At 46.8% G+C, this 12,663-nt stretch overlaps 1 protein-coding gene across 1 annotated transcript in view; it reads right to left on the bottom strand.

Moving 5' to 3' along the window:
- Nucleotides 1-12,663, bottom strand: part of DGKG (diacylglycerol kinase gamma) — a 185,721-nt gene that overhangs the window by 26,573 nt on the left and 146,485 nt on the right. The window contains exon 21 of the mRNA XM_082625389.1: nt 5,678-5,855. Coding sequence (XP_082481515.1) covers nt 5,678-5,855 — 178 coding nt within the window. The remainder of the gene's footprint in view (nt 1-5,677; nt 5,856-12,663) is intronic.

Raw genomic sequence — 12,663 nt, 5'->3', positions numbered from 1 at the left:
TGCCTATCTGTGGGATTGTTTTACTGAGGCCTGGTTCCCGCACTCCCTAATGGCTGCAGGCACTAGATCTGGTTTTGCTCATCAATGTGCCCTGGTGCCTGGCATTTGGTCGGTGTTTCGAAGGTGTGTGTTGAATAAATGACAGAAAGCCTGTCACTACTGCTGAGAAACTGACTCAAAATGTATATCCTACCAAAGGTCTCCCTGTTTTTGTTTACCAGGAATTGCAAAAATTATTACCTAGTGAAAGTCTGGGGAGATTTTGCCCTCTCTGTTTAGAATCTTGTCTAGGACACCCTGGTTTCAGTTCACATGGGGTTGACTAAGAAACCTCACTGAGGGTAAGGTAGCCAGCTCTGGGTGACAAAGCCTCAAGGCTGCTGCTGGCTCAAGGCTGAAGGCTGGATGGGGGCATACTCGAGCCTCAGAGAAAAGAGTCTGAGAACATGTGTAGGAAGTCTCCGCATTCACATCCAGGGTGGGGCCGGAGAGAAACAATGGCAGAGCTTCCAGGGCTTCGCTTCCTAGCCTCGGGGGGACTGATCTAGCTTGTGCCATGCATGCCCTTGGTGCTTCAAGGCTCCGCACCCTTACCCTCACCTGGCTTTGCTGGACAGCCGCTCAGGCGGAACCTCCACATTGGCAGCAACAGCCAAACACGCTTAAGCACAGAGCCAACAAGTAACCCTAGAGTTGTGGGCTGTTAGAACCATAGGTAATTTAAAGATAATCCAGACCAAATTACTGAAGCAGAAGTAAAGAGAGTGAAATTCTAAATTCGGCCCTTTTCTCACATACTAAATACGCATCACCTTCCAGTGATCACTTAACAATTTTTCTGATTACTATTGATCAAGCGCTCACCACATTCCAGGCATTCTGCTAAGTGTTCTACATGGATGATCTCATTTAACTCTCAAAACAAGGTGACTATGCTGATGGAGACAGATTATAATTGTTTCCATTTTGCAAGGGTTGAAATGGAGGCTTGGAAAAATTCAGTGATTCAACTAACATCACATGGCTGGTGGTGGGGAGGTCTGGGTCTTCTAGCTTCTAGTTCAATGGTCAGTCCCTTACTCTACACCGACTCTCAGCTATAAGTCCTCCAGGCTATATTTGAATTACTTATTTGAAGACAGCCAGCACATCTTACTTATCAAATGAGTTTCTAATGGTTCCATGAAACTAAATTCTCAGTCTCACAAATATTTGCATCGAACTCTTTATAAGACTATTATTTTTTTAAAGATTTTTTCACTGAGGGTCTGCTCCTGTCCATCTCCAGAATCTACTGCCCACTGTGCTCACAGGCCAAAGGCAAGATTCCTTCCCCCAACCCCGCCCTCTGACAAACATTTCTGTAGAACAACCTGAGCCAGGTAGGATGTTAGGCTTTGAAGGGGACACAGAGATGAAGAACACATGCTCCCCATTTTCCAGGTACTGGCAGGAGAAAAATATGATGAGGATACATGTGCCTACGAGACAAGGCAACCCATAATCAGTGTACTGTCAAGACAGAAGCTCAAATTAAATGCTCTAGGAATTCGGAGGCCAGACTCACTTCCAGAGGTGCCACCATAGGCTCTAGGAAAGAGACGGTCCTTGAGGTAGGTCTTGTAGGAGGAGCAGAATTTCAACCAAGTGTATATGGAGCCTTTCCTTGGACTGGAACATAAATGCTTCCTGTTTTCTGAGTGTCTGGCTAGTGCAGAACATATAGTAGGACCTCAAATAAATTTTCTAGTTGGACACTAGCCACTTGGGGCTAGGCTAGGAATCAGGGACTTGGTTCTGATGCGACCACTGGACATAAATTGTGTAAGTCCTGCTGCTTCTCTGGGCCTCTGTTTTTCCCAACTATGAAATAGGGACATGGAGGGGAGTGGGTATAACCTTGCTCATGGGTTTCTGGTTAGGGTTAGGTTAAGTTAATATATGCAAAACTATATGCAAGCCAAAATGAAATATAAATACCTGTCCCTATTCTTACTGGTATTATAAAAACTAAAAAGAGCCATTGCCCAGTACCTCTCATTTATCCAATAATCTTTTTTGGACTAACTACACTGGGTCAGGCACTGGGGAAAAGATGAATAATATCCAGCCTCCATCCTTGGAATTTGAAAGGTCTAGGAAAGGAGACCGCAGGTACAATTGATGGTATAGGTTTAATGTGCTAGGGCAAAGGCTGGGCTGGAGTTTGGCAGGATCTCTGCTCTTTCTTAGTGATAGTGCAGATGGGTGGCAATGCTAAACCTAAGAACTTCAAAATCAGGAATTCAGCTGGTATGCCCCAATGTAACATAGTGTTAAAGGTGAGGAGAAAATTTATTTTAAAGTTTGAGCTTATACTATGTTCCAGGCACTCTGACATCCATCATCATGACAAGCTAGGTATTATTATGCCAATTTTACAGGTGAGGAAGCTGAGACTCAGAGAGGTTGGGTAACTTTCCAAGGTTTATAAGACTAGAAAGTGTAAAGCCTAAATTTAAACCCAGGTCATTCAACTGCAAGCTTGGTGCTTTTCCCAGGACCACTTCTTGCTTTCTAATCAGCCAATGGTTTTATAGAACTCATTCCATGCTAATCTTGATTGACCTTCTTTCTTGCCTTGCTTTTCCAAGGAGAAAGACTGACCTGTGATGAGATTTGACAGTAACATTTTCTGTTGTCATTTCCTTTAACACTGCCTATGATAAACCCCCTCCCTCCCACTATTCTCTTCTGACCTCTCCCTCACCTCCAACCCCAGTGAAACTGCCAAGGAATAACGAATCCCAGCAAATAAAGAGCCTGCAGAGAAAGATCCCTACCTTCTCAGCCACTGGCCTATAAACTGAGACAAAACACACCGAAAGAAGGAAGAAACCTGCCATATAATTCTGTTCAAGGAGTCCACTAGACCAAAACCTAGCCATGCCTTAATTCTGTGGAGCTGTAAGCAACCTATGCTCTACAGGAAACTGTATGATTGTCAGACTTGCCTATTTTACAGATAATGAAAACTGAAACCCAAGAAGTTGAAAGGACTTGCCCAACATCATACACTAGTGAGAGGCAAAGTCTGGACTGGAACCCAGGACTCTTGACTCCCAGGCCAATGCTTTTCCACTTTTTAAAAAGGGTTGCTTCTTTAGCGTTTCCTCATTAACATCTCATCTTAAAGGAGATCATGGCCCTTTAAGAAAGAGCTTTCACTGTAGGTTCATTCTCTGCAAAGCCCAGAAGCCAAGACTCCCTCCTCAGCCTCTGCTCTGATCAGCTCCTGTCCTCATCTAAAGAACAGGAAGTAGCTGCATTTTTAGCTCTGAAAGCATATTCTTGGGGTGGGAAAGGGGGATTTGGGGAAGAGAGTTCCTGTACATGATGGTCATGAGCGATCAGCAGACACATTACTCTTGCTTGAAGAAGGGGAAGATACACGGTAAGACATACAAGGGAAGATGACGATCGTCCTTGAGCCCCAACCAGAAAACATCCTCAGCAAGAGCGTCCCCCAGCCCCTGCCTGAGGGGAGGGGGATTCTGCCCTGATTCTGCTCTGCCTGGATGCCAGAGTGGCGGCTGGGGTGGGAAAGTTTGCAGAAACTTTCTACAACTTCCAATGCTTCCCCCACCCTGTGCTAGTGCCCACAACTTCCCCTGCCAAGGGAGGAAGGAGGAACACATTATTCAGTTTAATAATTTATACAAATTGAAAAGTTTACTCTGAAATAAAGGGGACTTAAGAGGGAAGCAGAGAAAAAAAAAATCCCAAGTCTTCTCTTAAAGGACACACGCGTGGAGATGACCCCTCTTGATGACCTTGCTTCAGAGTACGACAATCTGATTGTTTAATAGGTAGGTCTGAAATAAGCCAGTAACCATTCCCTCAACGGTTGGCCAAATTTTGTCTCCTTCTACTGGTGATATCACATCCAGCCTTAGGACTAACCACCTGGGACATCAAAGAATCCAGATCCAGATTCCTGGACACTTGTCTATGTCAGTGGTTCTCAAACCCGGAAGCCCATCAGATCGTCTGGGGAGCTCATTACACATTTAGGTTCCCAGGAACCAACCCAGAGATTGATTATGGAGATCTGGGCTGGGGCCCAGGACTTCATTTTCGATAGGCAGGTCTGGTTTAAAAATCAATGGTCTGGTCAATTCCATCCATTCAGTCATCAAAACTTTTATACCCGATGCTGGTTTTATGGCAAAGAAAACCGACGTCCCCAAAAGTAGGTTAGTGACAGCACTTGGATTTGAATCCATTCTCCTGTCTCCTCAGGTGGGGTCTTTGCCAAAGCCCTCACATACGGCTTCTCCCCACACCCCTACTCTGGCTCACCAGGCCACTGAGAACCCCTGCGGATCAGCGGGGCCTGCTCATCCGATCCACAGAAGAGGCTGAGCTGCCAGGAACTTTGATTGAGGCCCGTCTGGTTCGCTTGTGGCAGTGGCTGGTAAGGGGTGGGGCTGAAGGTAGTTTTAAGGGCACTCTCAGAAAGCTGTGTCCTGTATCCTGCTGGGTAGTTGATGGCCTCTAAGGCACACTACCCAGTTGTTCCAGGCAGGAAGAAGAGTTGGCTCATGGCAGGGTGGCAGAGGCAGAGGGAGTGAGGGGGCCGTAAAAGAAGATGAAGTCTGGAGGTGAGGAGAGGCCAAACCACCCAGGACCCTCTAGGCCACATGAAGAGCTTTAGCTTTCAATCCGAGCCACTGCAGGATTCTGAGCAGGAGAGTGGCATGGAGAGACCTATTTTCCCAGGGGCATTCTGATGCAGTGGTGAGAAGAGACGGTAGAGGGTGGGGCAAGAAGCAGGGAATCCAGCTGGGAGGGTTTGCGTAATCCAGGGGACAAGGGATGGTGGCTCAGACCAAGGTGGTAGGAATCTTAGATATTTTTAAAGAGTAGAGCTAACAGATTTTTGGATGGGTTGGGTATGAGATATGAGATAAAAGGGAATCGAGGATGGTGCCAAGTGTTTTGGCTTAAGCAGCGGGCAGGTTCGAGTTATCGTCAACTGAGATGGAGAAGGCTGTGGGTGGAGGTTTGGGGGAGGGACGTCAGAGATCAGTTTTGGACTTGCTGAGTCACTGGCACTCACGTGGTATTTAAATAAAGTCTCACTACTCGATGAGATCATCAAAGAAGTGAGTACAGACAGAAAAGAGAAGAGGGCTGGGGACCCTCCCGCATAAAGAGGTTAGAGAGAAGATGAGGACTCAGCAGAAGAGACGAAGAAGGAGTGACCAGTGGGAAACCAGGAAGGTGTGGAGTCCTGGAAGCTGAGTGGACAGTGTTTCCAGGAAGAAGGAGTGATCAGTTGGGTCAGATGCTGCTGACAGATGAAGCAAGATCAAGATTGAGAACTGACTATTGGATTTAGTTACTGAAGGACACTGGTAACCTTGACACAAACAGCCTTTTGACTCCTAACCTCATGGAGTCCCACAGTTTGACTACTGACTGTCATTTAGGGCTCCCTTATTGTAACTTTTCTCTTCTCAATTAGATTATTAAACATTGCAGCATCAGGGATGATGAGTCAGTGTATCTCCGAGTCCCTGTAAGGCTGTAGAAGCTTCTAGAGCCTGCTGTAGACCCTAATACAGTTTGCTGCCAGACCTGCCTGAACATCCCTCCCACTGACCTAGAGCAATTTTCCTCATGCTTGGCTTACCTTGAATGCAGAATTTCAGTTCCTTGGGGTCAGTGACGACCTTCCTGCTTTCCCGGATCACAGCCCGGTTCTTCTTGGTTTCTCCCCAGAGATTGGTGCCACCGTACATGCTGGGAATGTTGAGAATAGCAATGCCTTCAAGGAAGATGCCGCTCAGGTCCACCCCAACTCCGTCACACTGAGGGGCAGAGAGAAAATTTCATCCATTAGTGTCCTCAGTATATCCCAACCCAAGGTGGCATGTATGTATGTATGTATGTGTGTGTGTGTGTGTGTGCGTGCATGCGTGGTGCGGGCTCTCATGGAGAATGTGAAAGGCCGTCAGCCGCCAGCCAGCCTCTGTCAGAAGCTGAATCTTGGGCAACGTTGCTCAGGCCTAATGCCTTGGCCACTGCAGTGGGATGAGGGAGGTCCAGTCCTGGTCAGCTCTGGGGAGACAGCACAAAGCTCCAGGAACCGTCTATAGATCTAGAAGGGCTTTAGGGATGGTTCAGAAGACAACTGCAAACTGTTCTCCAGTCCAACCTCATTATCATCAATCCTGCCCCTCCCTAAGCATTGTGAAGATCTGGTGGAGCACTGAGTCCAGAACCTAACACAGCATATTCTCAACAAATGACAGAAAAGTTTCATTTTACCCCTTCTTATTTTACCCCTCTTGTGAGAAGTATAAGACTTTAAGATTTGGATGGCTTTCAGAATTTTCCTGTCTCCTGTATCTCTATCGTAAGTGCAATTTTGGCATATGTGCTTGCTGATGTAGCAGAGTTTCTTTATCCAGTCTCTACCACCCGCATCACCGCCAGGTACAAAAGGCCAGTAGGCTCCAATCTGCCTGTCTCACATATCTATAAAGTCAGCCTACTTTGGCATAATGCTTACCAATGCAGCAAAAAATATATTAGCTCTGATCCTTGTTCCTCAGGATTGGAGGTAGTTTACTTCATTTACAGAAGAAAACATTACCCAGAGAGGTAAGCTAAGTTATCCAAGATTGCACAGTTGATAAATAACAGAGCAGGGGTCCAAAGTTGGGGAATCTGATTACAAAGCCCAAGCTCTTCATCTTGCTTATTGTGAGGCAGGAAAAAAAATCAAAAGCATGCAACAAAAATCCACTATCTTTGAGGTTACCAACAAATCCAAACTTCCAGAGATTTCTTAACAGATGAGTAATAGAAAGGTAGGGCTTGTTGCCATTCATTTTGGCATACTTCCTGATTTCTTTGCAGCTCTCAATTTATCGTATCTTATCATCCCCATGACTTGTCTCCCCAGCTACAAAATGGTAGAGAGTGAGCTTCTTTGGTGACTGGGAATTCCTTTATTAGGAAGTTCTGATTATTTGAGAGGTCTTTTAATGTTGAACTTGATTCTCTTTCTCCTGCTTCCACCCATTGGTCTTACTCTGCCTTCTGAAGTCAGACAGAATGAACCTCCTTCTCCTCCATGGAAGTGCCCACTGGGTACACGATGATGTGCATACATCATCAGCAGCAGCAGCATGCATATGCATTAAATATTGCCATTTGCCAGGTAGGCTTTTATACACATCTCATTTATTACCTTCATAATAATCTCATAAGTTAGTTACTAGGATTACCCTCACTGTACTTTTAGGGAAACTGAGGCACAGAGGTAGTTAAGTAACTTGTCCAAAGTCACACAACTTACAAATGGAAGTACACAGATTGACGGCAGGCTGTCGGAGCCTCGGTCTTAACCACTCCTTTCTCTCTCTTCCCTCTCACACCACCATTTAGTTGTGTCTCTGGGTTGAGCACTGTCAACTCTCTGGCTCCTCCTGTGGGACCTTCCCCGTTCTGTACACACTACGGTTTGTTACTGTCCTACTCCATAAGGTACTGGCACTGAAAAGAACACCAATGGCAGAATCTGATGGCACAGGCGGCAACGGCACCAGCACTTCCTGGGGCTGGGATCCCCTAATATTATCACGCCCCAGAAATGAGATAATGAGGGGAGCCCATGTAGAGGCTCAACATGTCCCCAATGATCATTATCCTTAGTGTTAAATATGATCAAGTTTGCACTAGCTCTTTTATGAGCAGCTACATGATGACTGAATCACTTCAGCTTGAGTGGGCGGTCATCTCAGGCACTCAGGCCCTCATCCCATCATCTACTTCTCAGCCCAGTCTTCCCCATCCTGAACTTGTGTAGGTATTTTAAAATAACTTAGACAGAGGGTTTTGCACTTATTTAATTTCATCTGACTTTCAGCCCAAGCCCCCACCAGTCCATCTAGTTTATATTAAATCTTCATTCTGTGACCCTATGCAATAGCTCTCCTATTATTTGGAGATTAAGTCCATTAATACACATATATAAAGGGCAAAACAGGGAAGAAGCCCTCTCCTTGGTCAGTTTAACACACCAGATATTGTGCATTAAATGGCCCTCGGGGTGTGGCTGCCTTATCAGGGCTGCATCCTCTGAACAGGACTGTCACCCAGCCCACTTTTCATTACAGTGTGGAATCATGGAACTCAGAGATGAGAGGGACCCAAGAGAACATTCTTTCATCAGTGAGGCCCAGTGAGGTTAAGGATCTTGCCTGTGGTCACCCAACTTACTAATGGTGGAGTTAGACTAGTATCCAGGTGTTCAGACCTCAATTCTGTGCTCTTTCCACTAAAACATAAGACATTGTGCTGAGATCAAATAGCATTTCCTAAATAACCACCCTACAACCTCTATCAGAAAAGGAATAAGAGAACTCATATTAAGCCACTAATATCTGTAAACGGCAAGTACTTGGTTAATACTTTATTCCAGAATTTTGCCAGGGGTCGGGATGAAGTATATCAGTCTGTGGTTTCCAGAATGTATCCTTTACTTATTTTTTAAAAACTGGGACATTTGTCTGTTTGCCTCTCATTGGATGGAACCTACTGTGTTTTCTGGATTTGTCAAAGTGGTCCCCGAATGCCATCTATAGGTTTGTCCAGCAACTTGGATTCAAGTGTGTATGTTTTCCAAGGCCAGTTAGTTCTCTATTGATCAGCTTTGGGCTCTGATACCCACCTTTATCATCTGTTATTCCATTTTTGGTTAAGGCTACTCTCTCTCCAGAAAAGATAAAAAAAACCTCTTTCAGAATGTCAAAGTCCTAAAGAGGTATGTTTTCCATGTTCTTTTTTGCTTCAAACATTGTCTAACATTCTGCTTGGCCTTCAGCTTGTCCAAAGCTAGGCTCACAGGTCTGAGTTGCCTTGTGCGTTTACACCGGGTTACATGCTCACACCCTGTCTGTGAGTATGTGTACAACCCTCCAAAAGCATGGGCTCAACCCAGAGCTCCTTTTTGCTGTCATGGTGATTCTTTTTTTTTTTTTTTAAGCTCTTTGCTGCTTTCTTCTTGATAGAATTAATGAACTGTTAGGAATTTATTTTGGAATATCTTCCATCCTTTTGTCTTTTATACACGTATTCTTTTTTTTTTTTTTTTTTTTTTGCGGTACGCGGGCCTCTCACTGTTGTGGCCTCTCCCGTTGAGGAGAACAGGCTCCGGACACGCAGGCTCAGTGGCCATGGCTCATGGGCCTAGCCGCTCCGCGGCGTGTGGGATCTTCCCGGACTGGGGCACGAACCCGTGTCCCCTGCATCGGCAGGCAGACCCTCAACCACTGCTCCACCAGGGAAGCCCACACGTATTCTTTTTTAAAAAAATATTTATTTTATTGCGCCAGGTCTTAGTTGTGGCAGGCGGGCTCCTTAGTTGCAGCTCGTGGGCTCCTTAGTTGTGGCTCTCTGGCTCCTTAGTTGCGGCACACAGGCTTCTTAGTTGCGGCATGCATGTGGGATCTAGTTCCCTGACCAGGGATCAAACCTGGGCCCCCTCCATTGGGAATCACATCCACTGTGCCAGCAGGGAAGTCCCTTTACACACATATTCTTATTTAGGGATTTATAAATAAGTCAGACTTATTCTCTGACTTATTCACTGGGTCAGACTTTTCTCCAAACTCTGAAATTAGCTTTGCTCAGCCCTGTGCCCAGCATTGAGTTCTTGGACCCTTATCACCTCCTAGACCACTCAGTCACTTTCTCTGTTGGTTGTAGTTACTTCTGCATGACCTCAATTTATTCATTGTTGGCCAAAACGCCCCCTCCCATCTAGAGGTAATAATACTAGCAGCTATTTGACAAGAGCTTCCTTGTGCATTGTGCTGGTCCTTCCCTTACATTCTCTCTTGGGATGCTCACATGAACAGCGTGAGGGAGGCACCACTGCTACCCCCAAGGGACAGGGTCTCAGAGGGGTTAGGGTGCTGGCTTAAGGCTACACAACTTCCCCTCTACAGGCTGGCAGAGCTCGGTTGCAAACCCAGGCAAGTCAGATGCCAGATTCTACTCTGGAGACGAAAGAGTCAGTGCAGCAAATTGGGACTTTTGCTGATGCTAGACTTATCGCAAAATTAAACTTCCAGCTGTTGTTTGAATAATTGAAATCTCCCACTACTACACTGCATTGTAGAGTACTTAGAGCAGTGCCTGGCACGTCAATGTTGGTATCAGTATTATATCTTGCCTCTGTGCCAGCTTTGTGTTAAAAAAAAAAAAAAGTAAACCATTAGCACAGCACAGTCCTTGGCACAGGGTATTCCCTAAAGTCACCTTTCTTCCCTACTGCTGTTTTAAGTGTACTCTGTCCCCTCCATCGCTAGTCATAACAAGCTAGGAGTGTTAGTTATTAACTTGGTAAGCCGTTAACCTCTCTCTGGAAGAGCAAACAGTCCTCACTCTGCTTTATGATAGAATGTCCCCTTCCCCCACTATCTCACTGAGTCATAGGTGGACTGGGGCGAGTAGAAGAGGTGCGGGGAGCCTGGGGACTGTTGGATGTAGCTGCTCCCCACCTTTGGAATGCACCTATTTGAAAATTGAGAGGCAGTGCCTTGTCTTGGAAGGAGCATGCCTGGGCTTGCAGACAAAGAGATATGGGTTTAAATCCTGGCTCTGTCACTTGCCAGCTGTGCGATCCTGTGTTGGTTCCTTAACCTCTTTGAGCTTTAATCTGTCATCTGTAAAATGGGGTGGGGATGGGGAAATAACATTTATTTCGAGGGTTTGACTGGTCTCTGGAAGACAGCAGCATTCCAAAGCTGTCTGCATTGTTATTACAGTTAATAATAATATTACCTGTGCCATGAGGCATTTTTCAGCCTGAAATCATTCTCCCACTACCTGAGATCTTGCTGGAAGCATTTTAATGGCCCCTTGGCCCAACTCATGCTAGTGGGAGCCTTGCCTGACCAATACCTGCATGCCCATTCTCCACACTTCTTGGCCTGGTCACCACACACTGATTTCTTTCAGAACCCTAGGGCTGCTTAAGGCTCGGGAAAGGTAGAAAATTGCCGTGCTAGATCTGGGAACGTGGAGCTGAGAGAAGTACACCGTAGGCTTAAATGGAACACCGGCCCCAGGGCCGCTCCCGGCGGGCTCCTGAGCTAAATCCTCCAATAGTTCCATGACGTCATGGGGCCCCCCTCCCCCTGCTGGGACCCGGGTGGGGGGCGCCTCCTGGGGAGGGCGCAAGGAGGACGGCGGTCCCTGTGCTCACCATTGGCCATCGCTAACCTAGGACCGGGCTGGCAGGCTCGCCCCTGAGCCGAGGCTGCGCTGCAGCGAAACCCAGGTATTTACAGCCGGGTATGGGTCGAAACAGAGAGCTGTTGTCCCCGGCTGCCTGGCAGCAAGCTCGCACACGCCCCAAGTTGTGCTCAGAGTGGGCGCGGGCTGCGAGGTGCCGGACGCGGGCCGCCCGGGTCCGAGGCAGCAGCGCTGCAGGCGCGGGGCGGGGTGGGGTGCATCCAGGCCAGCCCGGTTCCTGCCCGCCTGGAAGCCGTTCAGGAATCTGCCGGAGCTCAGGCCGGGAGCCGCCCGCGCCCGCCTGCTCCAGGCCTTGCTGCGCCGGCCGCAGCTGTCGGCAAGTTCAACCGTCGTCCCCACTTGCGACGACAGTACCCACAGTTCTAGTTTCTTTCTAAGCTAAGGAATGGTTGGTTTGGTGGAGGGCCGGTGGGTAGTCGTATTCATCCCATTCCCCCAACCCCCTCCCCCATCTCTCAGATCCTTAAAATCCCCGTAATTCTGGGCAGAACTAGGACCCGCCAAGTTCTCCGTGCTCTCTGAGGAGCAGAGAGCCGAGGAGGTGAGAGAGGTTAGTGGTGCTTCCCTGCCCGGGCCTCGGGCTTTTCCGAGCCCCGGGTGCGTACCTGCCGGCCTCCTCGGTGACCTGAAAAAGGCGGCGGATCTGAGTGAGGCCGCCTCCATTTCAGCCCAGACGATTCTATTTAGGAAGGTCCCCAGAGAAGGAGATCCCATAATTTATTTGATGACCTGTTTCAGTTTTTAGCAACTAGGAAATTCTCCCGTCTTCTAACCTCGATTCACGGTGCCACGGATAACGCTGATTTTCTCCAGTTTAGAACGCAGATTGTTTTGTTTCATACTCCTGCCATTGGGCAGTGTCTGCTCTCTGGAATGACCTCTTCCAGGCCAGACTGTAAGGTGTAACCCAGGCCTCGATGCCTCTGGGGGCATTTGTCCCCTTTCAGCTTGAAATTTTCTTTCTTGGGTTCCCTGCCTCTGCGTTATCTTGATTGTCTCTCCCATCTTTGGTGACTCCTTCCTGGACTTTCTTTTTAAAAATCTTTCTATTATGGATATTTTCGAATATGTAGGAAGATAAAATAATAAATCCCATGTACCCCAAATCTCAGCTTCAGCAATTAGCAATTCACAGCTAATCTTATTTCAACTCTACCCCACTTCATTTGAGCTATTTTATAGCAAATCTCTGATATTCTATCATTTCATCTATAAATACTTCTGTATGTATCTCTAAATGATAAGACTCTTAAAAAAAAGAATTATCTCAATTCGCTTATCACTCTTAAAAAGTAACAATAATTCTTTAACATTGATAAATAGCCAGTAATTGTTCAAATTTCCTCA

The sequence above is a fragment of the Mesoplodon mirus genome (assembly GCF_964341445.2).
Source record: "Mesoplodon mirus genome assembly, chromosome: 6".
In the NCBI taxonomy this organism is placed as follows: Eukaryota; Metazoa; Chordata; class Mammalia; order Artiodactyla; family Ziphiidae; genus Mesoplodon; species Mesoplodon mirus.
Note: the sequence above shows the minus strand (reverse complement) of the source record. Positions and strands in the feature narration are given on the sequence as shown.